Here is a 27298-nt window from a genome sequence, read left to right as displayed (position 1 = left end):
TGGTGAGGATGAACTGATTAAACAACAGTGACCACAACGAAAAGAAGTCCTTTACTTTGTTGTTATTCCTGACAATGTATTTTACATTTGTTTTTTCACTACTGTATTTGGAATTCTGTGAAATAAACTTAACTAAACCTCAAACATCCACATGAAGTCATTGTGGGTTGCAGAAGTACCCTGTTTTGCCAAGCTAAACGTAAAAAAATCCACACACCATTTTACTTTGATGTTTTACATCATTTATTTTGATTAGTTACAAAACATAAATAAAATCAACAGTTGAATTAGTTGCAATTTACAAAGGCTATATCACCAGAAACATATTTTATTTTTCGAGGTTACTCTGCCCAAATGTACTTTTATCATTGGTTCTCAGTCATGCCATTGTGGGACTCCCCAGATTTTTGTTGCATTCATTTGTGAGTGAATTAAATCTGACCTGGAGCCTAATAGGAAGACTTACGTAAGTATGTTATCTATCTTACAGGTTGTCATGGTTCAAAACTTAAATATAGTCTTATATGACCCTGGCCTGTCAGGACTCAGAGAGGTATATCAAGATAGGGAAGTCCCATGTAAACACAGATGAAAACCAGTGTTTTCTAGTTTCAAATAACCTCCGATGTATAATAATGAGAACACATTTTTACAATTTGTACAACCCCATTTCAAAATACAAAAATAATTTTAATCTTTTAGATAAAATTTTGGTAACACTTCAAGGACAAAGTCAGCTCCACATCATGAATCATCACCGTTAAGCTGTAGCTTGCAGTCAACATGTTAGTATCAGACATGACAGCACAGTATTCACTAGTACGGTAATGAACTACATCTCTGTGACAATGCGGGTTGTCTTGAAAAGTACAGAAAATCGTTGTTATATTCTAGATTATGCCGTTTCTGAACAACCGTACCCTTTAGCAGAAACTCGTCCTCCTTAACCATTCATGTTTTAAATGTCTTTGACTCACATGTAGCAGTCTTCAACAACCAGAACAATCTGCTGTTTTCAGGGGCATTCAGTTTCTCTATCATTAATAAAACACAAATGCTGCTTTGACTACAGGCTACTTATTATGCCAAAATGAACTTTTTTTGGCCAAATGTGTGTTTGGCTAATCGCACTGATAACCCAATAAAATGTAAGGTAATATATCCACTACTGATATAATACTCTGTGTATCTCTGCATCTGAAGATGAAGTGTTAAGAAATAGAGGAATGGGACATTTCTGACATGAGTAAACCTTTTGCAGTGTGCATAAAGCACATTTATGGCCCATAGTTATGCATTCAGCCTATGGTCAAAGACTAAATAGTTTACAATTGAAACAAGGAATTTGTCCAGCGCCAAACAAAGTTGACAAATAGGCAAGTGAGGATCTGACAACGGTGTTGGACATCAAGTTTTCATCCAGAATATGGTCGAACCTCTCACTTGCTGTGTTTCTTATGGAAACAAGCCCAACACATTGGCAGGGTAAACATTTTAGGTTGAGTACAGTGACATTTGAGAGGCCGCTTTGAATGAAAGAAACAGGGATGCAATTTATAATGCAAGATACCATGCGACTATCACAGAGCTTTGTCACACAGAAAAAATACACACTCACACACCCACAAAAAATGCCGTCATTTTAAAAGGCAATAAGGGTATAACCCATACGGCCTCCCCGGACTATAATAACTTGGCAGTTTTTTTTCTTTTTCATCTTCTTCCTCAGCATGACACCTTGATATACTTTGACATGCAGAGCTCAAACTGAAAGCAAAAAGCTAATTTGCTCATGACTGATGAATTGTCTCAGTAGGCTGCAAATAGTAAATGTGAGATTCATGAATGTACAGCAAGTGCAAGCAGTTTGGCAGTCTGGCAAGTCGAGTTAGTCATAAGGGCATGCAGTCTTGGGCTGAGTGCACGCAGGTATCCACTGAAGGCATATGGCATATTTCAATTAACCGTCATATCATCAATGTATCTGAATTTACGTCACATCACTCAGCATGTTACACCTGCGAAACATAAAATAATAAGAATGAAGCACATGCTGTACCAGTGAACAACACTGCAACAGTGTGTTTGGTTGCGTTGTGGTAATGATGGCAGCCAGATCACTTTACCGTTCTCTACTTACATGCTGTGGTTTCATCTTTTTTCATTGCCCATTGAAATGCATTGTGCTGTAGTTCTATAGTTTCATGTAATGGTTATTAGAAGATCCTCTATACATCTGGTTTTCATCGATGTGCTTCTACAAAAATATTTTATGCCTTACAGACAAATCCATACAATACATGCTGATCAATTTAGATGACCATTACTAATTGCACTTTTAAAATTGATAGTCCTTTTACTGTAAGCATTGACAAATTAAACACACTGTCAAATATTGTGTCCTTATTGTCTCTGCTTAGGGAGAATTCAGGTCCAACTGAGTAGGTTTGAAAACAAAAACATGAACGTTAATTTCTGTAAAAGGACATTAGGGATATGTACTCAGATACTCCATAAACACACACACACTCATACATTTAAGAATTTGTATGTCTTAACACCCAAACATATCATGATTCACAAACCCCAGTCGCTGTGTTCCATGTTACCCCGTCTGTACATACCATAATCTATCATCTCTCATATTCACTCCCCATCTCATCCAAAAGTACACTGGAATCCATATATTCATTGCAGTCTCAACTCGCTCATGCATACACAGAACAAGCACTCCAAAGGGATCTGCTTTACATCCTGATCCACTTAGCATCTCCATCTCTTGCACCTTCATATTGACCTCGCTCTTCACCGTGGTTTTATTTCTGTCCCAGAGGAAGAGTAGAGGTGGGGGGTGTTGGGTGAATTTTGGCACTGGAAGGTAGAGCAGCAGTAGAGCAAGAGGAGGAAGAGGTTGAAGAGGGTGAGGAACAGGAACCAAATGCCCCACCAGCAGCAGCAGTGCTATCTGTAGGTGCAGTTGTGCCACTGCCAGGCAGCAGAGACGCGACCGTGGACACTGGAGATGTGGCTATTTGGGAAGGCAGCAGCGGTTGGCCTTGAGGTGGTGAATGGGGCAGTTGGGTGATGGGTTGTGTCTGTGATAGTGATTGGGACTGTAGGGGAGTTTGCATCAGGGGCTGCGGTATCTGCTGGCGGACTGGGGACTGCTGATAGGTCACCTGCTGGAGGGGGAGAGACTGATGGAGGTGTAAACTTTGCTGCACTTGTGGAACTTGAGCCATGTGCGTTTGCGGTGGTGGTCCCGGAGAGTTTAGGGTGGACAGGCTTCCTCCACCTGTGTATTGGGAAGGGGCTGCCACAGGCAAGCTGGCAGGGGTCGGGGGTGCCTGGGGGTTCAGTGGTGCCACTGGAAACCAACTTGGTGGAGCCACCTGTATGGAATATAGTAATGAGTATTGAGGGAGCATTACAGCACAAAAATAACGTGTTGGTACTGTTGGCTCTTGGAACAAATGTATGTACATTTCTGCTTTTTCTGCCCACAACTATTTTTCTACTCCACATTAGAACCAACTAAATGCTGTCTGGCTTCTTTTAATACTTTTTATGATATTAACAGCTTTTATGAGAAAGAGCCAGTGATTTGGAAAAGCACAACCTTATCAGCATTTATGATAAAACATCAACAATCCCTCTGACCATATCAAAGATTGATTTCACATGTGGTAAAAAATGAAGGCATATTACGTAGTCATACCTCAGTCGGCTGACTCCAGCCTCCCGACTCCTGCACCTGCTGAATCTGCTTGATTTGATTCAGCGAAGGCTTGGGCGGAGCGGGTTCCACCGTATCCTTCGACCAATTGTCAACAAGTTTGTGCAGTTCTTCTGTGAATGTGCTTTTTCTAAGAGGACTGTGATCTGTGGAAAAATGAGGGCACGCATCATACCACTGATTGTCATTAAATTCTGTGTTGTCTTGATATATTGATGACAAACTGTACCTCTTTTTGCAGGCAGTGAAGGGCAGTGCTCTAGGTTGCAGTATAGTGGCAGTCTACTCTGTTCACCACCTGAGAAACTACTTGACTGCTGAATCCCTAGACGGGAGATACAAGAAACATTCAAATAGAAAGCAAACAACAGAAGAAGAGAACGTGAAAGAGAAAGAATTTAGAAAACTGTGTACCAGAGTGTGTGACTCCGTTGTTATCCATGTGAGAGTGAGGCCGGGGCCGGAGTTTGAGTTTGGCTGGCCTGGGCCTTCGAGGAGAGAGGACAGGAGGTCCCGTGGGAAAAGGAGTTGTTCGGGACAGAGAGACGGGCAGACTATGCCGTTGGTCTTTGAGGGAACGAAGATGCCGGTACAGCCCCTGCAGCTCTCTGTTCTGCTGGGACTGAAGGGTTACCACCTCTTTGATGTGCCTGCAGAGGAAGAGATGCAAAACACAGAGCAGCAGGTGGTGAACGGTTCTGTAAAATCATGAACTGAAAAGGAATGATGGAAAACTATTATAACAATGAATATGCAAAACAAAAAGGTTTTAAAACATTAAAGTAGGCAAGACACAACAATCATGGAGACATGAAATAGAAAATGTAATTAATGGAGAGACAAATATCTTGTGAACTCTGAAATAATGATGTTAAATCTTTCCCTTCACTGACTTACTTCTCTCTGAGCTTGTGTAGTTCTTTCCTCAGGTCTTCATCCTCCAGCTCACACTCATCCTCATCATCGCTGCTGCCCAGGGGTGAGTGGCTGTGTCCATGGCCTCGAGGCAGGTGAGCCATTGCTGGGGTCCTCCTACTTTCATCTTTCTCTCCGTCCTTTGCCCGAGATCTCCTCCTCTCCCTCTCCAAATCAGGGGACACCGGAGAGCTGTAAGTCTGCCTGTCCTCTTTCTTAGTCTCAGCCTTGGTTACAGAGAAGCGGCCCACTTTCCTGTGAGTGCTTCCATGGCCTGATGGCGCAGCCTTTGGCGGAGAGGACTGGAGCACTGGAGTCACCTGATGGCAGAGGACACATTACCTGCTTGTCCAGACTGCAATGACGGTTCACACTAATTGAGAAAGATAAATTATAGTAAGATAAAATCAGTACTATGGCTCCTACCTGAAATCGTCCTTTGCGTGAATGAGGTGGATTTGGCGGTGGTGCCTCCTTCTCCTCTCTAAGTGTCTGACTGCTGGAACTTCCATCTGATAAAGAAACAGCGATGAAAAGCAAAAAAGGGGAGACAAGGACCCAGAGAAAGGAACACAGAGGCACAAGTATGAAGAGCACATAAATGACGAGGTAGACACACACAAAAGCAGCATACACAGAAGAATGTACATAACAGAGACACATACAGATGCATATAGCGAGGTGGGGCACGAACACAAAGGCACAGTGTTAAAAATCGCCCATAGACAACAAAACAATATGAGGAATAAATGTTTTTTGTGGATGTAAAATAATTGAACAACCTTAGAGAAATGTGTAATGGGCGTGTGGGAAGGGGTGGTAAATGTTTGTTTCATTAAAAACTGAAATTATAATAGATCATTCAATTAAAAGAAAACACATTGTGAAATGGCAGTTGAATGTTTACAACAGTATACCCCCACCCACCCACACATCCACTCTCTCATTCTCACCATATTCCCACTCATATACCAGACAACAAAGCCCAATATCACATTGAGATCTGTGCTCAGATCCACAGTGATAATGTTCAGTGTGTTTGATATTTGGGGTTACTACATTAGCGAAGGGTGCACATGGATAATCACTGCCTAATTTAAGACCAACATATGAATAAGCAGCCTGACATAGGTGTTACTTACAGATAACGATACATTATTAGTCACTTGTGTAGAACATAACATGCGTGCTCATGCAGGTGAACTTGTAGCAAAGGATCTAAACTACAGCTGTACATATTAAACATAGAAACAGAAACACATGCAAAATGGCCGAAATACTTTACCCATGTGATAAATCTTAGGTGTATGAAAAGCCTACCCATGCACAACATTAACTCATAAGCCCTGGGTAATGTGCACAATATCTACTAGAGTACTAGAAATGATTTCATTATAATCTCAATATTTTATACAAATAATTCAAATGAGGAAGAAATCTTCATGAATGCATCATCTACAACTATGGGACATATGAGTCTCATGGAGCAATGCTATTCTGTAGGAGCTGACATAGAAAGCGTACACATATTCTGAACTGATTACATAATATCAGTTTAGCACATTAGCGTCTGTCTTATTTGTGATATGACGTGAGTTGCATGACGCTGCCTACACTGAGCCGGCAGGTGGAGGTGAGGTGGTTGCTGCTGTCTGTGCTTACGGATTTGGGGCAAAAAAGAGGGATGTCATATGAATGGATATGTCATGGTCACAGGCACTGCTGGGCTTTACTCCAGAGATCATCTGCACTGGGATGGGCATCAGATTTCTAATGCCTACCTCTTCCTACACTGTGCCAATCTGCAACCCTCGTCTACTCTCCTCTGTTCTCGCCCCAGGGTGAGCAACCCATGCAAAAGGAAAGATTGCCAAGAAATTTAAAAAGGAATTCAGAAAAGAAACAAAGAAAAGAAAACAATAATGTATGTAGTGATGTCAACACTTACATTGCATTGAGAATATAATCACATTACAATGAACAAGATTCTTTAGCTGTAAACATTAACATTCTTTGACATTAACAGATATTCATATCATATCCATACGATGGTTAAGAAAGTTATTTTACTTTGTTAAAATTAGTACTAGATATTAGATTTAAGTCCATGCTCCAACAACCCATTCTCTCTCTCTCGCTCTCTCTCTCTCGCTCCCTAAGAGGACGCTACCTTGCTGGACTGTGGGCTTCTTGAACAAGCTGGCGGAGTGGCGCAGTTTGCATGCCCAGTTTTTGAATTTGCGAGTCCAGGATTTCTTGCTAACAGGATTTCTGATACTAGGACATGTCAGGTTTAGGCCAAAATATCCACCTCCTGCATTGTGCTTCTGGTGTCCAGGCCGGAGGGGGATCGGGTGCTGATTGGGGGGCCACGATGCGTCCCCAGTGGTACTGGTGTCAGAATGTGGGGGTACGGCCTAGAACAGTTAAGACAATTAAGAGTGGCTGCATGGAGTTGTTCGAAACGGAGAGACACAAATATTTAACCTCAACAAATATAACAGCTTTAAACGGCGATACACTGGAATGTAAACAGTGAAATAATGTAAATTCAGTACGGTGAAAGAGAATATTTATTAAAACAATTCTAAAATCGAATCTGTGGTTTTCACTCACAAGAATGGTTGGTTCTCCTGGTACAGGTAGACGCTGAGGCCCAGCCGATCCATCCTGATTGGGAGGCAGGAGAGAGGTAGGCGGGGTGGACGAGGCAGAGGTGGAGGGGAGAGATGGGCCAGGCTGTTGCTCCACGGGGCCCATCCCCGCAAAGTTGGGCACTTCTGAGGAAGCTTTCCCTCCTGTGCCATCTCTCTCTGGGTCAGGGGAGGTAGAGGAGGAACGGGAGGTGGTGGGGGAGGAAGAGGAGGAAGATGAGTGAGGGGAAGTATCTGAGGAGGAGGGAGGTGGGGGAAAGGACAGGTGGTGGAGCGACTCGTCTCCTCCTGCTGATGTGGAGGCAGCAGATGTTGGGCCAGAGGTAGCTCCCCCGGCCAGGGCTACCCCGCCGCTGTGCTCCTGATATAACAAGTTCCTCAGCTTTTCATCCAGAGTCTTTATGCGGTTATCTACAAATTCAATTTTGGGGGGGCCTTCACTGTCTGACTCGGCCACAGAGGAAGGCTGAGCAGGGGATGGTGTCATTGTGAGGGGGATAGTGGATACGGGGCCTTCAGCGGTGGCCAGATGGAGAGGCGGCAGAGAGGAGTCAGAGGAAGGGTGGAAAGGGGTAGAGTAGCTGCATGTGTCCTCTGTGAAGCTTGTCTCTCCTGCAGACACCCCTGACTCAGATATCTGTAAAGAGGACTGCTTCTGCAGCGGGAACTGCTGCTGTTTCTGGGGTGTGTCCATGGCTTTAACCATCTCTTGTTGCTGCTCAGTGTGTTGCAGCTGTGTCTGTGACTGTATATGTTGTTGTACCAGCTCAGCAGAAATCTGTGTTTGTTGTGGAATCTGCTGTTGCGGTACAGGGTTAACACTGAGCTGTGCCTGTTGTTGAAGAAACTGTTGACTAATTGACCGGGGCAGCATTTGGCTTTGATCTGGTGTTAAAGCCACAGCACCCATTAACAGCTGATGTTGCTGCTGCTGGAGCTGCTGTTGCACCATTTGCTGTTGCTGTAAGAGTATTGTCTGTTGCAAGTTTAACTGTTGTTGCTGCTGGTGATCAATGTGGGCCTGCTGTTGAGGCACTACAGCAGCTTGGGGTGCCATAACCTGCTGCGATATCTGTTGTAACTGAGGCTGCTGCAGCAACTGTGGGGAATACTGTGGTGTTTGCTGTTGAAGAAGTTGTTGTTGGGTCTGCTGTAGGGACATTGGTGGCAGAAACTGCTGAAGAGGCGCAGACTGCTGTAACAACTCTGTATGACCTGTCTGAGGCAACACCTGCACCTCGGTCATCTGTTGTTGAAGTGGTATTTGTTGTTGCATTAGTTGCTGATGTTGTAACTGCTGGAGAGACTGTTGCATTGCCTGTTCCTGCTGCAGCTGAATTTGTTCTTGGTACACTTGATGTTGTGATTGCTGTTGTTGCTGTGGTGTTTCCCACTGTATCTGTTGTGCCTGTTGTTCAAGCTGCATTGCCTGCAGTTGCTGTTGAACTACTGGTACCTGTTGCTGTAATGCAGGCTGTAGTTGTGGCTGCGGTAGTTGTGATTGTTGTGGGGCTGGTTTGTCCACCTGAGTGAGAGTCTGCTGCTGCTCCATGCCAAGCTGGCTAACTGTAGAAGAGGTCACTGCAGCAGCAGGAGGAAGGGAATGAAAAGAGGTTGACGACCGGTCTGCTGCAGGCACACATGACCTTGGAGCAGTTGTCACTGTATCCCCTATACTTTGACCTACAGCGGAGCAACCACTGCTTCCAGGAGGTGTGAGGACATCAGGGAGAATGGTGGTGGGTATGGGAAACACAACAATAGGAGCAGTGGACAAGGTGGGGAAGTTAGCAGCAGGTATTGCTATTGATGAGGGAACAGTGTGAATTTGGTCAAGGGAATCTGAGGTGGGGACTGGCGGTTCAAGAGCACCTGAAGCAGTGACAGAGGCCTCGAGAGTGGAGGCTGGTACAGAGATGCTTTCAGAGGCAGTGGTGTGAGGAGTTGGGGCAGCGGTGGCTGAGGGGACCATGGAGGCAGGGGCTGAGACAGTGGAGACTGGAGGGGAGGTGGCAGAAAGGGTGGGGCAGGGGGAAAAGGCCATGCCCGTCAAGGACTCGAGGCTCTGGGACCCTTCATTTTCTACAGCCGCAGAGAGGAACACATAGTTAGTTTCTGTTATGCTGTCATGTCAGTCATATTAATAAGCCACAGCATTAAAAGTGACCCGGGTAGAGCTTACCTCTCTCTGTTTGAGGAGACTGAGGTATCATCAACTCTGCAGTGGGTGGTGGCGTGCCTGCTCCCTGACTCGATAGAGAGTCTCTATGGCGGATGGTCTGGTTAATAAAGAAGCGCCAGCGTCCCACTGGAGAGGAATGGGACACTGAGTCCACTAAAAATCATAAAGACAATTTACTACACATAAGATGTTAGGTAATAGAATGTACAGCGTTTTCTCATACTGTAATGACACTTTTTTGTGACTAAGAAACAATATATTCCTAACTCACCTGAAGAGCCAGTGGGAGTGCTCACATGCAACTGGTCAGTTGATCCAGTCTAATAGATACATAAAGATTCAAATCCATCGTTATTCAATCAAAAACAAAAAAATAAGAGAGGGGAGAAGGCGATATATGGAAATATGGAAATCAAAATACCTGTGAATGTGTTTGAAGAATTTCGTGAGCTTTCTTAACTGTGGCTCTAAGCTCTTCAACAAATGTCTCTTTCTCTACATCGAGGACAAAGTCCTCCTCCACCTACAAACACGATGTAACCAAACAGCAATTGTTAATGCATAGAATGACATTTTTACAAGTGATTCAGACGATGGTAATACATAAGCAGTCTACCATGTAGTCAGCTATGTCCTCTGGTGCATCCCCTTCAGTGTCAAACTTAAATGTCACCATCTTGTTGGTATGGGTTTCCAACTGGCATTCCACCATATTGTCCCCACTGCCTGACACCTAGGTAGGACAACACACATTTACTTTATATAGTTGTAATTTTCTAAATATATTGGCACACATAATTTAGCAATATAGGGGGTTATTTCTTGCAGTTTTTTCACCTGGAGCATGCTCAGTTGAAACTGATGTGAAACTTTGTCAGACCTCTGACAGGAAGCTCTCATTTGAGTCTTTAATTTCTCAAACTTCCCATTGGCTAAGAGCTGAAATGTTTCTTCTCCATTAGCTGGAACAGACCTGTGGGTGACAAAGTCGTGGTGTTGTTACACATCACGATATGAATTACAGGTCCCAGAGCGAGACACTGACCACATACTGTAACTGCATTGTCTGTAAGTCTCTGAAAATGTGTATATGTAATACATATATTTAGTAACAGCATACTGTACATTTATAACACAAAAACATGAATCTAAATGCATTATACATGTTTATGTGGAGAGATTGTTGACAACGATGTGTGTATGGTCGATACGGACAAGCAATGGGCCTCGTGCAGGAACCACACGTCCAAACTTGTTCTTATGTTCAAGTTATTTATAAGAATATGTGGCATGCACTAATTTTCTCTTACGTTGTCCAGACCTGTCGTATGAGTCCTGTGCAAAGACATGTTTAAAAAAAATATGCACCATACGCAGACTAAATGCAAAATGACATGTGTTTACAATTTTAGAAGTCCAATTACACTTATCAAATCGAATTGTTTGGCACTTTTAAGCTGCTTTCAAATTAAAGCTTTCAGAATGTCTCCTTACCAGTACTCATATAGTGTTCATCATAACGGATGAACATACTGAGCGATTGGACAACAATCGGAAAAACAGAGTTAACATCAGACAGTAACGATATCAGACATACCCTAATGAAGAATGATGTTCTCTACTTGACAGGTACGGACCATCCTGTAGCGTAACATGAATACAGGCACAAATGATGCAGGTATAAAGAACAAAAGACACACAAAAAACATGAGCAACATCAGATGCAAGTGAAGCTATAATAATGTAATAATGGATATTGCAATTATTAACAAATGTACTGTTCTATGAATATACTAATGGTTTAAAATGTTGTTAGTTTGAATTCCAAAGACAAAGTCAAAGCCGTTTTCATATAATTAGATAGCAGTACTCTCAATCATTCTACCAGTATGTAAGCAAAGTAAAATAATTTCCTTATTAATACAGCCAACTTTCATTCTTCCTGTACCTGAGCAATGCCCAGCAGGGAAAGGTCGCAGTCTTGCAGCGAGGCTTGGGGCAGTTTGGGGGCATTAGAGTCAAGCGATTGTAGAGCAGTGACAGGTGGAGGGGAGGTGGGTATAAAGTAGGTCTGCCCTGGTAAGGTTACCTGGGCCGCTGGCGGAGATGTAGGCAGCTCTGGCACAGGGGAAGCAGCGGGATGGTGAGATGGTAGGAATGGAAGAAGTGGTAGTGATGTTGGGGGACACGAGGTATGAGACGGGCTGAGGGGCATTTGTTGTGCAGGAGAGACAGCATGGGGTAGCACAGGCTGTTCAGCAATAGGTGTCTCAGTGTGTGTCTCAATGTGAGAATGAGCCTGTGTCTGAAAATGTGTCTGCGTTTGGGAGTTTGTCTGGCCCTGAATGCTAGTTTGTGAGTGTGTGTGAGCTGGCAGCATCTGCTTGGCTTGGTGCTGCAGAGATGGAGGGGCGCCTGCCACTATCTGTGCAGAAGGATGGGTCATCAGATGTGAAGCAGGTGGACACTGTGAGGGCAGCTGACCGTCGTCAAGGGCTATCAAAGCCTGCTTCATAGGAAGTGGTTGCTGGGTGGGAGTTTGGATGGGCTTTGCCAGTAACTGGGCCTGTGCAGGAGGTGGAGCTAGTGGTTGCTGTGCTTGAGAAAGCGTCTGTAGCTGTTGCTGGTAATGCACAGTAGACTGAGGCATAGGAGGCTGGGAGATGGACTGACTGACTGAAGGGTCAGCAGTGCCTCCTAGGGGCTGCTGCTGGGCCTGAACGACTGGGTGTAGTGTTGTTTGGCCTTGAACATATGCTTTTCCAGCCTGCGGCACAGGATGAGGAATGGCAACAAAGTTTGCAGGGTCAATTACAGAATTAAGGCAATCTGTTGTTGTTCCAACACTTCCAGCTGAGCCAGGAGACCGAATCATCTGGTGCAACTGCAGAACTGGCTCTTGTTGCTGCTGCTGCTGTGTCATATGAGTTGCATCCTGTTGTACAGATGGCATGGCTTGGTGGGTAGGCTGAGAGACATACTGAGGGGTCAAAAGGCCAGCAGTAGCCTGAGCATGCTTTTGACGAGCTGACTGGCCTTGAGTTTGTTGCTGGAGCTGGGGCTGCATGAGTCCTGGCATTTGAGCATTTTGCTGAACAAGAGTCTCATGTTGGATCTGACTGGGGATTGAGGTAATTGCAGCTGGAGGCTGGACAGTAGCTTGGTTTTGCTGGCCCATCATCTGAATGTCCACAGTTGGGCCCTGACCATGTGGTGGCTGGGACTGACCAATTGGCTGAGTCTGGAATAATGGCTGAGCAGTTACCTGGCTCTGTGCGAGTGCGGCAGGTCCTGGGTAACTAGTCTGTAGAGGAATTTGCTGGGCCTGGATGACATGAGTCTGTTGCTGGATCACTGCCGCAGGAGGAGATACTTGGGCCTCAATCATAGCCTGAGCTGTTTGGACTGTGGACTGGGCTATAAAGTGGACTGGGACCTGGTTCTGGGGATGAGCCTCACTTTGTCCTTGCTGGGAAAGGACTTGAGCTGGGCCAACAGCAGACGTCTGAACAGGGATGTGCGTAGTCTGAATGGCCATGGGGACCTGGTCCTGTGATAAGTTTTGAGTTTGGTGCTGAATCACCTCAGTGCCGGCTGGCATATGGGGTTCCATTACAGAGGTGTGATGCTGCGGCTGGGCAACAAATGATTGCTGCTGCTGGATCAATGCTGCTTGCTGCTGTTGCTCCATCACTTGCTGCTGTGTGAGAGCGGTATGAGGTGTAAACGGGGTGGCGTTTAGCTTTGGAAGGCACGTGTGCTCCATATCAGTTGGTTGCTGCTGAATCTGCTGCTTACTGTTACTTTGTGGAATTGGGACAGGCTCTTGCTTCTCAGTTGACTGAAGTTGGATAATGGCTGCTTGTTGCTGCTGCCCTTGAATTTGTTGCTGCATCAAAGCCTGTTGGTGGAATCTTTCTGCTTTTTGTTGTTGCAACAGGACTTGTTGCTGACACTGTTGCTCAAACTGTTGTTGCAACATAGCTTGCTGCTGCTGCTCTATCTGCTGTTTGAGTTGCACTTGTTGCTGCTCATGTTGCTGTTGCTTTAGCTGAGCTTTCTGTTGTAGCTGATGATGTTGTAAAATAGCCTGCTGTTGCAGATGCTGTTGTATCAGGGCTTGTTGCTGCTGTTGTTCCATTTGTCGGAGTACGGCTTCCTGATGCAATTGTTCCGCTTGCTGTTGAGTCTGCAGGGGTTGCTGCTGCAATACAATTTGTTGCTGTTGTTGTCCGCTTTGTTGTTGCTTCTCTGGTTCTTGTTGTATTCCACTTTGGTGTTGTCCAATTTGTTGATAAAACTGATTCTGCTGCTGTTGCTGCTGCTCTAACTGATGTTGTAAAAGTGCTTGTTGTGGTTGCTGTTGTTGTACAAGACCTTGCTGTTGCTGCTGCTTCTCGTGTTGCTGTTGAATAAGAGCTTGCTGCTGTTGTTGATCCAACAATTGCTTGTGTATAAGTACTTGCTGCTGCTCCGGTTCTTGCTGCTGCTGTTGAAGCAATGATTTTTGTTGCTGCTGATCAAGCTGTTGCTGGACGTACGTCTGATGTTGCTCGAGCAGTAAAGCTTGTTGCTGTTGTAACAGAGTTTGCTGAAGCTGTTGTTGCAGTTGTGGTTGTATCAGGGTCTGTTCACACGGATCCCCTGTCGGAGGCTGTTCCCCTTGCTGTGGCAATGGCACAGCTCGCTGCTCCATCCCTATGTGTTTAGGTAATACTTGCTGCTGAGGAGTCGTGTGGACAGGTGGAACAGGCTGCTGTACATAGATCTGCTGCTGAGGCTCATGTTGATGGTTCTGGACAGCTATAGCTGAAAGGCTCTGTGGATGATGTTCCGTTGGTGGCTGAGTCGCACTAACTTGTTGTTGTTCGAGCAGAGTGGCCTGGGCCTCCATTTGCTGTTGCGGCTGCTGCAGAAGGGTGGCGGTCTGGGGATCCATCCCTATCTGTTGTTGTTGGACAATAGTCTGCTGAGGAATCATGACAGCCTGTGTTTGCTGGGGTGCTGCATGGGGAATGATGTCAGTGAGCTGCATGGGAGTGGCAGGGGGTTGGGTCTGCTGAGCGAGGGGCACAATTGTCCCCCCTAGTCCAGCAGGATCATTGACTGATATGGATGTAGTGAGAACATTACTGGGTGCTTGTGGGGAAACAGGAGGTATGTATGACTGTGAGGGGGCCAATGCCCCATGGGGGGTGGCAGTTTGAAATGAATCGGATGGGAATGTTTGTGACTACTCAGTGATAATGACAGAATGATGATTGGTGTTGAAAGAAGAGGGAAAAGAAAGTGGTGAAAAAATTAGGTAAGAATTAGCTTTGGCAAGGAGGATAAATTATCAACACAATTAATGTTATACAACAGGGTTTCCCACAGGGTTTTATAGCGCAGGTGTACAGACTGCACAGCTTAAGTTAGAAAAAGTAAATACACTTTGATGAAGTTTCACACTGCAAGTCTATAGAGTAGGTTTAATTGAGAGGTAATGTGACCATTACATATCACCAACGAACTAATCTCCTGGGGGAAACCCTGTACAACATACAGACAGATGGTCAATCTCAGAGCATTAAGAGGATGATTTGTGGTTGTATAAATAGTTATTTAAGCGTAAAGCACCCAAAATGTAATTAAGTAGTGGAACCATAGCTTTACTTCCATTGACAATAACATTAAATGTTGTAGCCACAGTGTAAATATGGGTTTCATTTTAATACAAATTAGTTTCATCACCATTTTTTTACCTGAAACATTTGTTGAGGGACACTTTGTGATACCTGTGGAACCATGGTGGTGGGCTGAATATATGTCTGACCAACAGGTCCCGCTCCACTTTGGCCTACGGACATGCAAGACATACTAACGCTCTGACCAATAGGCACATTTGGAACACGTCCACTCTCACCAATTGGGAGCATTTGAGGATGAGTCAATGCGCCAGTAGTCTGAAGAGCAGGAAAATAGTTAATGAACAATGTGATTTATCAAAACAAAGATTTCAAACAGTGATCAATTCATCAGTTTGATGTGATTTATGAACGAGAAGAAAACAAGGTATAGACGTACAGATGCCGTAGGGGGGAGAGTATTCTGGGAGTGGGAGTATGATTCCCCTTGTTGAGAGTACGCTTGGCTCTGTCCACTTGCATAAGATTCACAGCTGGCAGACCCAATGCTCTCACCTTCTGAGTGAAAGACAATAAAAAAAAGAAGGAATGTAAAAACGTATTAACTCATAGCGTACCTCTCTTATAAAATACTGCTAACAAAGGTGCCTTTACCTGGCAGACTAAGGTTTGTCCCACTGAAAATATGTTGCTGCCTGACATGCTGGTCCACTTCAGGCAGCTCTTCAGATTCCTGCACTCCTCCTCCTCCTCCTCCTCCTCCTCCGGTCTGTCCAGCTGCCCCTGGCCCCAGTGAGGATGGGCAGGATGGATGAGAAAAGGTGTTGGAGGTGAGAGTGGGGTCTCTTTTTTCTTCGAAGTCTTGCTGCTGCTGGAAGAGCAGCTGCTGTCGACGCTCCCGCGACTTTTTGATCAGATTTACACGGTCCCGGATGGATTTCCCCACCACCTTGGCATCACTCTCATGGAAGAATCCTGACTTCACCTGAGAGAGAGAGAGAGAGGGGGGGGGGGGGGGAGATAGGGAGAGAGAGAGAGAGAGTTATTCATGGTTAGAGGAGGGCTGAAGGAATCTAGGTCAGCAGGAGGTACCTTGAAATGGCTGATAAGTTAGGGATTTCCCTCGTTACATTCCTGCAACCTTTTAAGAATCAACGCCTTTTTCCAGTCCACCTTATCCCACACTGGACCGTCACACAAACCCCGTTTTCTACTACTCTGGCATAACTCTCACCATCTCTAGAGCCACTTCCTCAGCACTATCATTCTCCAGGTCGTAGCTGAACTCGATGGCCTCGTTGTCTTTGTGCTTCCCCTTAAGCTTCTTGGGGTCTTCAACCCAAATCCGGAGAGCCAGGCAGTCCTGGGTGCCTGTGTCCTCCTCTGCCAACTCCACCCGGACTCCTGTGTCCTCCCCACAGAATGCGTGGTTAAGGAGCTCTCGGATGGAGAGTCTGTCAAGGGAGAGACAACAAAAGGAGCAGGAATGGTGAAACAGGCATGAGCATGTCTTATGATCCCGTTTAGGAATTCAGCATGAGACAATGTAGTATGAAATGAAATTAAAGTAAAACATGTTTACCTCTGAGTCTTGTTCTGACGAATGCAGCATTCTATGATCTCTTTGATTTCTGGGTCATTCACTTTATCAAAGCTGGCAGGCTTTATGCCCTGCACAAAAATGAATGGGAAATTAATTTAAAGGAAATGATGGAATTAGATTCTGGGATACAGTATATAATCATTGAAGACATTGAGTTTGGATCTCACTTCAATAAACTGTGAAAGAACAAGTTTAAACATGTCGTCACCACAAATGAGTTGAGTTTGTATGAGACTATTGCAGTCAAAGAGACGCACACTTGTGACTTTGCGATAGATCTGAGCAGCATTTTGGCACTCAGAGTAGGGGTATTCTGAAGTGGCCATCTCCAGCATGCACATCCCGAAGGCGTAGACATCCACAGACTCATCATAGTGCTCCTCATACATCTCTGGAGCCATGAACTCCGGCGTTCCTGTTAAGACCAGACGATGGATCACAGTCGATTACAAGCAGAACAGCTGAATACTATTTCACCACTGTTACAATCTGTATTTACTGTCACATAACAATGTCCGCAGAGCACTAATGCCCCAAAGTCCTCGGAGGAATGAAAACTCTGATAACAATCTTTATGGGGATTGCGCTTGCTTCCGGAGTTAAACTTTATTGAGCTAAAAGGCACTCACAGTGCATTGCTTAAGTTCTCATCAGTGGTCTCTGTTTACATTAAGTGCGGCCCACATGGACTTTAAAGTGACTCTGTCAATAATAATCGATATCTCCAGGCAGCTGATGACCTCTGTAAAAATCTGAACAGTGCTGAATACAGAGAACAGTATATATAAAGGCCCTGACTCAGTTTGCTGATGTAGCTTCTCCATGCCTGGCATTGCGCTCAGAAGTTTACAGGGTTCCTAAACATTTTCCATTTCAAAATGTCATACTTTTCCAGACTCGAATTTGCAGATTGCTCTGGACATTTTGGAGTTCATGTTTGACTTTGTGACTCTAGGTGCAGAGGATGCTGTGACAAGACTACAGTGCTTTTTTCCCCCTTTGCAAATGGCTTACAATTGTCGCCTCCCCCATTTGGAGATGTTGGACAAATTTACCCATTGTGGCCATTCAGTGCACTCCTACGCAGAGAGTTGGACAACGTTCCACTGTCAAACATATGGCGCTTTGGGCAGAGCTGTTTTGCAGTTTGTGACGAACCAGCGTAGATGCAGCTCCCTGGAGGAGTGTGCGTTCAGCTCCATTCCATTCTTCTAACCTTGCTTTTCAACGACATCAAGCTCGCTCTAGCCCGTGCGCTTTTACACAGTGGTATACAGTTTGGCTGCGCTGGGGGGGGGGCCGCTGATTTTTTTATAAATTCTGAATTTTATATTTTAGAAAACAGAATAGGAGTAATCGCCTGGAAACACAAATGTGTTTCCATATACTCTTCCTTTTTCCATACTTAAACAGACCTAGAAATTAGAAATAAAAAATCCAATTCTCTACTTTTCCATACTGCGTAAGAGGTAGTTGGTCTACTTACCAATGACACTCTTGGCAAAGGAGGTTCGCATAAGAGTGGCCAGTCCCAGGTCACCTATCTTGACCGAGCCTGTGGGGCCTGTTATGAAGATGTTGTCACACTTAAGGTCCCGGTGGACTATTGGAGGAGTCCTGGTGTGAAGGAAGTGAAGGCCCTTCAGGATTTGCCGACACCAGCTCCTCAGGACCTTGGGTTTCATCACTTTAAAGCGCTTCAGGTAACTGTGCAGAGAGACAGAGCAGGATTTTGTAGTGGAAAGAAAGAAAACTGTAATGAGCCACTGATGGATAGCTGGATGATCCCCATGAGAGACAAAACACTCTCATAAATACCGTTGAATTTCAATGCTATGACAATAGCATTTTAGGAGAGGATTGAGCAGCACTTCAACTATCAACACCATGTGCTGATAGTTGCTTACTATGAAGGCAGGTTTACAGCTATTGTTTTGCACTACAGCTACAATTGACACTGCAACAGATGAAATAAGTGAGAGAAAATACTTTCTAGGCCTTTCATAGACATGTGAATCATGATGTATACTGTATATCAGCTTTGTTTTGTTGGTCATTTTAAGTGCGCTATATATTTTATAACAATTTGCAGTACAGAGCTGCTGCCTGTGGGTGACATTTACTCTAATGGGTGTGGTGACATGACTGGCTAAAAATGAGGAGGTTGTGCTAACGTCTTGAGTGTTCCCGAAGTCATGAGTTCTGTGACCAGTACGATGCACCTCCTGCCACGGAACACAGACTCCCAGGAATCATAGAAGCGGACGATGTTGGGGTGCTGGAGCCCCTTCAGCATCTCTGCCTCCTCCTTGAAGCGTTGCTGCTCTGCCTTGGTCAGCTTGCGGTCCTGAAGTGAGAGGTACACAACAAGTTATATGGCATGACTGTGACCATTGACTTCTCCAGAGCTTTAGAGGTTATGATTCCTATACTCCGTCAATTCCACAACTGCAAGCACTGTTACTGCCACTAGATGGTGCTAGCAATACAGAGTTGCATTAGTGCTGAGACAACACCCAACCCTTAGCTTTATAAAACAAATTTCTACTGCATCTGCCACACATCCCCAGTATGGTGGCCAGAACACAGCAAAAATCCAGTTCACTGGCACAGGCAGCATCCCACAGGAACAGACACAGCCATTGACTTGTCCCTCTGTCAAACACTGGTGCATAGGTTATCTATAAAGACGTTAGACTCTTGCATGCTATGCAGAGAAAGCGCTCCGTTCTGCAGTTAAAATGCCTTGTATTGCTTGTGTATTCTTATGTATTCTTCTATTTTCTTAAACCCTTGGTGCGCTCATCAATAACATCAGCTGTATTCAGACAAATAAAACACACCTATCTTTTAAATTCCAGATATATCAACAGAAAATGGCATTTATGAAGATGCAAGTGATGCACTGGTGATATTACATTGAAGAATCAAACACAATCCTCACAATCAAAGCATTTTACTGTGGAGGAAATGCTGAAAGGCTCTTCTAAGTCAGTGTGTATTTTTATACTTGTCACGAGCAACTGTTGTTGTTGTCTGTTATTTCCAACAAAACAGTGTACTGACTTGATATCTGTAAGGGAGTCGGGTGGCAGCCATTGTCACGTCACAAACAGACAAAACCATGATCAAAACTGATCGATTCCATAGATGTTGAGCTTTTTGTTTAACACAGATCTCCCCAAAAGGGACACACTGTACTGCAGATGTTTGTATGTATATAAAGAGATTTTCATATAATGCAGGTTCTCTGTCCCTACTTCTGTCTATATTTATCATATGGGGGTATTTTTCTAGCATGCACTCATTTTGTGCCTCTGTTTCTCTTCCCCCCCTGTGTCTCCTCTTTTCAGACATCTTTTCCTCTCTGTGTCTATACTGGTTCAGTGTCCTTTTCTGGAAGTACTGGTGGAGGCAATTGCTCCACACCTCCCCTCTCAACAGGGAAGTAGCATCAACAAAAAGAAGAATACGTTAGCCGGCCTAGGTCTGTCCACATGCGCTCATTCCGTTAACACCAACGACCTCATGTTACTATGTGCATGCATGCTTAAGCAATGATGTGTGTTTACCTGACTGTGTGCAGGTTTATCTAACCATGCTTAGCTCCCAATGCTGTCTCTCTCTACAGCACCTCTACCCATATCTACAAGTGTCGTCTTGTGTGTGTGCTTTATTTTGTCTGGGAGTACTGCCTGGGTTTGGGTGCCTCTGTCCTCTGTCCTCTGTCTCACTCCTTCGTCAGAGTGTCACTCTGCCTCACTGTCCGGCACAGAGCGTTTGGCCCGTGTGTCACTGTCTGCTGCCTCCTCAGCGTCTATCGCGTCTCTCACTGAGTGCGGCATCAGACAGCTTTCAGGTCGGCAAAGGTCACAAAGAGTTCAGTTGGTGAGATTGTGTCGAGACAGACTCACACAAACCTACTTCACATTCGCATAGCCACCCACACACACACACGGCCATATTCACACAAAGAGAGGCACAACAACAACGAAAAAGAAAAAAAGGCAATATGCATTCTTCAAGTGTCAGTGCCTCTTTCCAAGCGTGCTAAGTACACCCAGATACAATTACTGCTGCTCCGAGGCCTCATTCACACTGACTTATGTGATACATTTAAAGGAATACTACTCAATAAACTCTTGGAAATGATGACAATAATGTGGAATTGTATACTAAAGTGCATGAGTAACATCGCTACAACAGCAACTCACACAAAACAGATATGACAAACAAACCACACATGGCCAACACAGGAGAAAAATGGACAGAACAGCCTCCTAACCAGCAGATAAATGTAAATAGGGAAGCAACAGAGAAACAGAAAGTAAGGGAGAGAAAGGGCAGCTCAGGAGTCCATGACACAGCCTGATTGTTCCCAATTTCTGCAACCGTAAGAAGTGAACACCCTAGCTTTAAGCACACGATGAGAATCCATAATCCATAATTATTTTTAATTTGCGTTTGATTGTCTGTATAATGGAGATCTTGGATATCCTAATGAATACCTAAGACTGTAAACAAGGTAGCTAAACATACGTACACTTGGTCTTACTGTGTATAACACAGCACAGTGGGTGCTGCCATTAAAACCAAAACAAGCAGTAAGGGATATACGCACATATTACAACTTCCTGTTCAGCCACATTGTTTTTAACCAATATATTCTTACTCTCTGTGTACCATGTGAGCCACGTAAAAGAAAAAATTCCATTTCCTTGTGATGGGCAGTTTTTCTGATTCCGAACAGAAAAAGTGATGCAATCCAGTAAGATTAGGATGTTCAATTGTTTTTGAGATTGTGTCTCCAGGTACGTTGATTCAGCTCTACGGCAGTTTTTTTGCTGTAGTTGTTTGGGGCCAGAATTAGCAGACAGGCTACCAGGATCACTCCAATACAGGAACACCCCTTTAATACAGTCTCAACAAATATAAAACATTCAAAGTTTCACAGATGTAGTATTTACTGCAGGGTAACTGTAATTAATGACATGCTATTTTTGGGTGTTCCTGATATTTTGTACATACCTGCATAGTCAGCTTGGTCATGTAATATTGTTGTCACGAGGCGCCTGCCTGGCAGGGACTTAAGTTTTATAACTTGGTAAGCAGAGTAAGACCTGGTTGTGCACCATGAGATGTTTTTGGATCAGACATCTGGTAGAGCAGAAGGTCAAGGTGCAGGTTAAGTAGCCTCATAAAGCACCGGAGGAAATGGACAGGATATGCTTACAAGGCTGAGGTCATGAATGCCAAAGCATGTGAGCCCCAAAACAACTATTTTTGCAAACACTGCAGGAATATCAGATATCATACAGACTGAAGATGAAGTGGCTTCCCTGGTTGCATTCTTGTCTTGATAAATAAGGGCTGGTTTAGGGCACTATCAACTCCTTTTGTGGCATTCCTATTTTTTGTCACATACCTGAGATAATAATCGCATCATAATAATTTGAGCATGTGTTCTTTAGATGTACTGATTTTCTGATTAGCCTGTACAGTCAATGCCTGTGTTATGTGGCAATGTCTCTAACATTCAATAGCAATCGAATCTCCATTGCCGGTTAGGTAATGGGGGTATAGCCTTAGGGACACTTGCCAACCGTTGGTGCCCTAGTTGAGCCATGCGTCTGGTCAGTTTGGTTGGATCGATTCCATCCGGGTCTACTCAGTTCAGCTGTAGTCCATCTGATTCCTAATTTTAGTCACCCATCAGTCTTTGCTTTACCTAGCTAGCCGAACCCATATCGTCTTTTGCAGCTATTTGTTACACTGAGCCAAAGAATAAAGTAATTGTTGTAAATATTGCCAAGTCTTTCTGCAAAGGATTTTGTTCTTTCGAATACTTTCACCAGAGCCTGCTTTGATTGTTCTTATCAAAGGATGGGAATACAGCTGTCAATTATAACATAAGGCAAGCAGCAGGCAGCGACCAGAGATGATCTTTCAGCCTTGTGAACGGCTCAATTATAATGAAGTCAACTGCCAAACCGGGGGTACTAAGAAACATGGCACAGTGATTGTAGCAGGCAACCTCCTAAACTGGCATTTATATGCAGACATAAATCAAAAAGGCTCAATAACAATAAGTAAGTAAAATGTATTTATAAAGCGCTTTTCACAGACATGTCAGATCAAATATTTGAGGTGGTAATCTTTGTCATCATGGCAACCTTCAGCACTGCAGACGTGAGCGCTGCTCTGGTGTTTGCAGTTCTGTGAGTGTAGCATGGCTGAGCTGAGCTGAGCTGGAACCAGTCTGGGATCACTGGGTTGAACCAGTCTGGTGTCTGCCGCCCGAGTTATGCTGTCTGTGCAGGGTTTTTGTTCCAGCCTTATACGAGCACCCACTGTAATTAACCCCCTGGATCACTCTGCATGCTCGCTCACTCAGAAAGAAAAAGTGACAGACGGAGGGAGGGCGAGAGAGGAAGAGAGAAAGAGGGTGACATTGGCATTTGTTGACACAGACGGACAGAGAGCAACAGCTTGCACACATAAATGTAATACATGTACAAGACATACACAAACACATCGACTTCGGGGCACGGACAGCAAAGTGTACAACCAAAGCAGTAGCAAGGGAGACATATAGCTCTTCCCTTTTAGGCGTGGAATTCCCAGGAAAGACAGATAAAAGATGGTGTCCGGACTGTGAACTTTAATTACGCACTCTTTCAAACTGCATTTGGGCTGATAATCCCCTGGATGTGGACACAGGAGGAGAAGAGGTGGTGCTCCCAGGCTGCAGTCTCATAGTGGATATAGCTTTAAATATTGCATTGGCTCATCATGAACAGGCTGTTTATCATCCTGTCCATTGAACAGACTGTTCGTTGATTATGATACATACTTCTGTGCATGTTGTTTGATTACTGGGACCTGTGTTTTTACTTGTTTGAATTTCAAAGTTAAAGTGTGAGGAATTGAGCAAAATTGTAGGCTTTAAACCACACCATAATTGTTTGTTAATTAACTAATTTAGATACAAATATAGACAACAATATTGATGTTCATTATAATACATAATTGGGATACATCCACACTGTATTATGTTATTGAAAAATTACTCATCTCTGCATCAAACACCAGGAGGAAAAAGTGATGGTTACATCAAGTCTATCATTATTAACTATTATCTCACTACATCCACCTGTCATTGAAACTGTGTTCAAGCTTTGGTAAAGTGGGCTAAATAGGACGGATCATGTGACCTGGGTGACTAGAATGTTACATTGAACATGTCACTGGATCAATCTACCAGGGCGCTGAGTGCATGTGTCTCCCTGCATGTGGTAACTCAGTGTCAGACGACTGCTCTCTGGGAGGGATGCCATGATAATCCTCTGCTTGGCTCGTGGTCTCCCGCTCTCTCTCTCTCGCACTCACCATCACCTCCTGCTGTGTCTCGCTTTTCTTTCTCACACGCCTCATTCTCCTTGCTGTTGCTCTGTGTCCAGATCTCAGTCTGCTTTTCTCTAATAGGTTGTCTTCCTATCTGTGTATGATACACATCTAATTCGACAGTAAACTATGTTGTGTGTGTGTGTGTGTGTGAGTGTGAGTGTTTCTAATTGTCTCAGTAATTTCTGAGTGATGTAATGCCAGTAATGTCCTCGTGCTAAGTGAACAAAAAAACAGCAATAACTAGTTTTTCTACATGATAATTACTTTGACCCACTGCAATTGTGCAGAAAATAATTGGATTTTGCAGATCCAATATGGGCGCATAAATCAGCTTCAGTCTACTGTCAAAAACTGCTTTACCACCTCAGCCATGCTCACACTCCTGAGCAAAGGCTATATACAGTGCCTTTGTGTCATGTAGGTGAAACAGGCTACATTTGCCATCAGAGCAGATCGCTTGAAAAAGGGACACATCAAGTATTTAAGTAGGACTGAACATGATCCGTGGCAGTATGATATACCACGCAGCAGAATGTGGAGCTGATTCACGAGGTGTTGAAGTAAAACCAGAAAAGGTCATTTGGGGCAAACCTGCTGTTTGCCAGTCCAACCGGCAGAGCTTGATCTCAAGGATTAGTCAAGGCTCTTGTTTTTGGAATTAGCTCCAAAACAAACACATGACTGACTTTTCTCACACAAAGCCTGCAGTCAAATCGGACGGCTTATCGTGACACTGCTCTCTATTGTGGGGCCAAGAGTCAGAGGGATGCATTTCGTCTCTCCTCCACGAGTCTGTCTCCCACCACATGTTGAATTCACACCATAACAATGTTTCCCATTACTTCTCTGCATGTAAGGACTCTGTAGCAGTGCTCTGGTATTAAGACATTTAACAATCATCCCACTGCAATGCCAATGCATGACAAAGAGTTTCTCACAGTAGTGTTTGCTGTATATCTGTGACAATGTTCCTATTTGCTCTGCGATCACAAGCTGCATCCCATTCAGAGCTTCCCTTTCACGTGACTATTTCCATTTCAGACTTCATTATACTACACAATAGACACGAGTAGACTATGAAATGTACTGTAGCCCTAGCTTTACCCAAGCATATTAAAACTAGCCTAAATAGTGACATCACTTTGCCTTTACACTTTGATAACAAACATTAACGTCACACTTTAACACGAGGGCTGTGCAATATATACAATACCGATATTGTGATATGAGACTAGATATCGTCTTTGATTTTGGAATATTGTTACATTGTAATATGGCATAAGTGTTGTCTTTTACTGTTTTTTTAAGGATGCAATACAGTAAATTTATGTAATTTTCTGAATTTAACCAACCGTGTAATATTGTCTCAACATCTTATCAAAGTGTTTTTCTCCATGAAGCCCAGTCCGATTAAAAACTTGTGATACATGCTGACAGCTTCTTCAAAAAGGTTTTTCCAGTAACTAACAAGGGTGAATACACACACACACACACACACCTCCTTGACCTCACAAGATGCTTTTTTTCCAGTGCCCTAGAGTCCATTTCCTGATTGACAGCACTGCACTACACCAATAATGCAATCCCTAAGATGAATGTTTACCTTGAGTGTCATGACTGAATTCATATAATTCAGTCTAATGCAGAACGTTCTGTCTCGAGTAGGATACCTCATCACAACAGGAAGAAGCACTGCCAGCTCATGATTCTATTATTCATAACAGCGCCAGAAAAAGGCAAAGTCTCCACTTTCAACGTGTGCTGTCACTTAAGGCGATGCTCCTCCTTTTCACCCCGGTCTCCACTGAACTGCAGTCTCGCAGTTTGAATAGCAAGCAGACAACGTGCTGATATTTTCAGATTCCAAAAAGAAGAGCGACACTATTCACCTCAAAAAGATGATGGAAAGCTCTCTAAAGCACACTCGTATTTCCATTTAGCCCTCAGGGTCGCGTACACATTCTGGAGTGTTCACAAATTATTTTGGGTTTATTCTATCATGCAGCTAATTGTGCCCGCTAATGCAAAATATGTAATGACACATTTTGACTATTTTGCATCACGGTGTAACGAAAGCAAAAGAAAAGCGAAAACGTTTGTCTTACCTGAAGTTCACACCAAGCCACCTCCACCCAGGTCTCTGTGTCCAGGCCTTTATACACAGTCTTGAAGGCTCCTCTGCCCAGTTCAATGTCAAACTTGAGGAACCTGCCTCCAGGAGAAGTGGCCACAGCCTTCATCTCCGCCTCCTCCTCCTGCTCACGATCCCTCTCCTTCCCCCTCTGGGTGGGTGCGGAGGAAGGTACCTCCTTGTCCGGCTCCTGGCTGGAGCTGGGGCAGGATGGGTCGAGGCCCATGGCGGCACAGGAGGAAGCAGCCCCTTGCTGCTGGTCACTGCTGGGGAAGACTGAGTCTGAGGAGCGCAGCTCCAGGTGAGGGGCGCTGTGGGACGCCTCGGGGGTCACCGCCACCTCATCGTCCTCCTCACAAATCTCCACACTCTTCCTGAAGAAGCGCTTCTCCCCCCTCAGCCGTTTCTGGCCAGTGTCGACAGGTAAGGAGGGCGTGGAGAATGAAGTCGGACTGACTGGGTTCTCCTTTCCCTCCTGGCTGGCTTCTCCTCCTCCCCGTCCTCCTCCTGGGATTCTTCCATCCTCTCCTCCCGTCGCTTCCCTCTCCTGAGTGTGGGAGGAGGGGAAGTCCGAGGGGGTGCCGTTTGTCCTCTCCCTCTGCGGGTCCGCCCTGCCCTCCTCCTCCCTCTGTCCATCAGGTTTCTCCGAGGAGTCCTCGGTGCCTGTGGGCTCTCCTGGGTCAGTAGCCATGGGGAATGGACTTTCCCACGCCTCCTTGACCTCCTCCTCCTCCAAACCTTTGCTCCTCCGTCAGTCCCCGTCTCTCTCTCTCTTTCCGTGGTTACCCACTCGCCCCGTCTAGCCCGTCAGGCTGTTCTTCCAGTGCTGCAGGTGACTGAAGGCCGTCGTCGGTCAAACCGGCGACCCTCTCCCACTTCTCCTCTGCTCTCTGCCTCCCTGTCTCCTTTTATTAGATGCTTTACAGTAGCACAGGAGGGTGAGACCACAGCTGTGAGAGAAGAGTTGATATCCTCACTTTCCTCCTCACCATGTCCTACATTTACTTTACATCCTCTTCTGTGCAGTACTAATCAAAGTAAAC

The 27298-nt window shown here is 44.7% G+C and overlaps 1 protein-coding gene across 1 annotated transcript; it reads right to left on the bottom strand.

The window, feature by feature from the left end:
* Nucleotides 1-233: 233 nt before the first annotated feature.
* Nucleotides 234-26946, bottom strand: wnk3 (WNK lysine deficient protein kinase 3; the record flags this gene model as incomplete). Its single annotated transcript, XM_079273408.1, has 23 exons — nt 234-3392; nt 3719-3882; nt 3966-4061; nt 4151-4386; nt 4634-4971; nt 5078-5163; nt 6822-7068; nt 7268-9387; nt 9488-9640; nt 9759-9807; nt 9909-10010; nt 10104-10220; nt 10325-10460; nt 11085-11128; nt 15232-15432; nt 15554-15672; nt 15769-16099; nt 16349-16568; nt 16697-16785; nt 16975-17132; nt 18204-18424; nt 18892-19064; nt 26230-26946. The coding sequence occupies 23 exons, from the start codon at nt 26944-26946 to the stop codon at nt 2817-2819; spliced, it is 6693 nt and encodes a 2230-aa protein (XP_079129534.1). The 3' UTR covers nt 234-2816.
* Nucleotides 26947-27298: the final 352 nt, after the last annotated feature.

The sequence above is a fragment of the Melanostigma gelatinosum genome (assembly GCF_949748355.1).
Source record: "Melanostigma gelatinosum genome assembly, chromosome: 8".
NCBI lineage: Eukaryota > Metazoa > Chordata > Actinopteri > Perciformes > Zoarcidae > Melanostigma > Melanostigma gelatinosum.
This window is presented reverse-complemented; position numbering and strand designations above follow the sequence as displayed.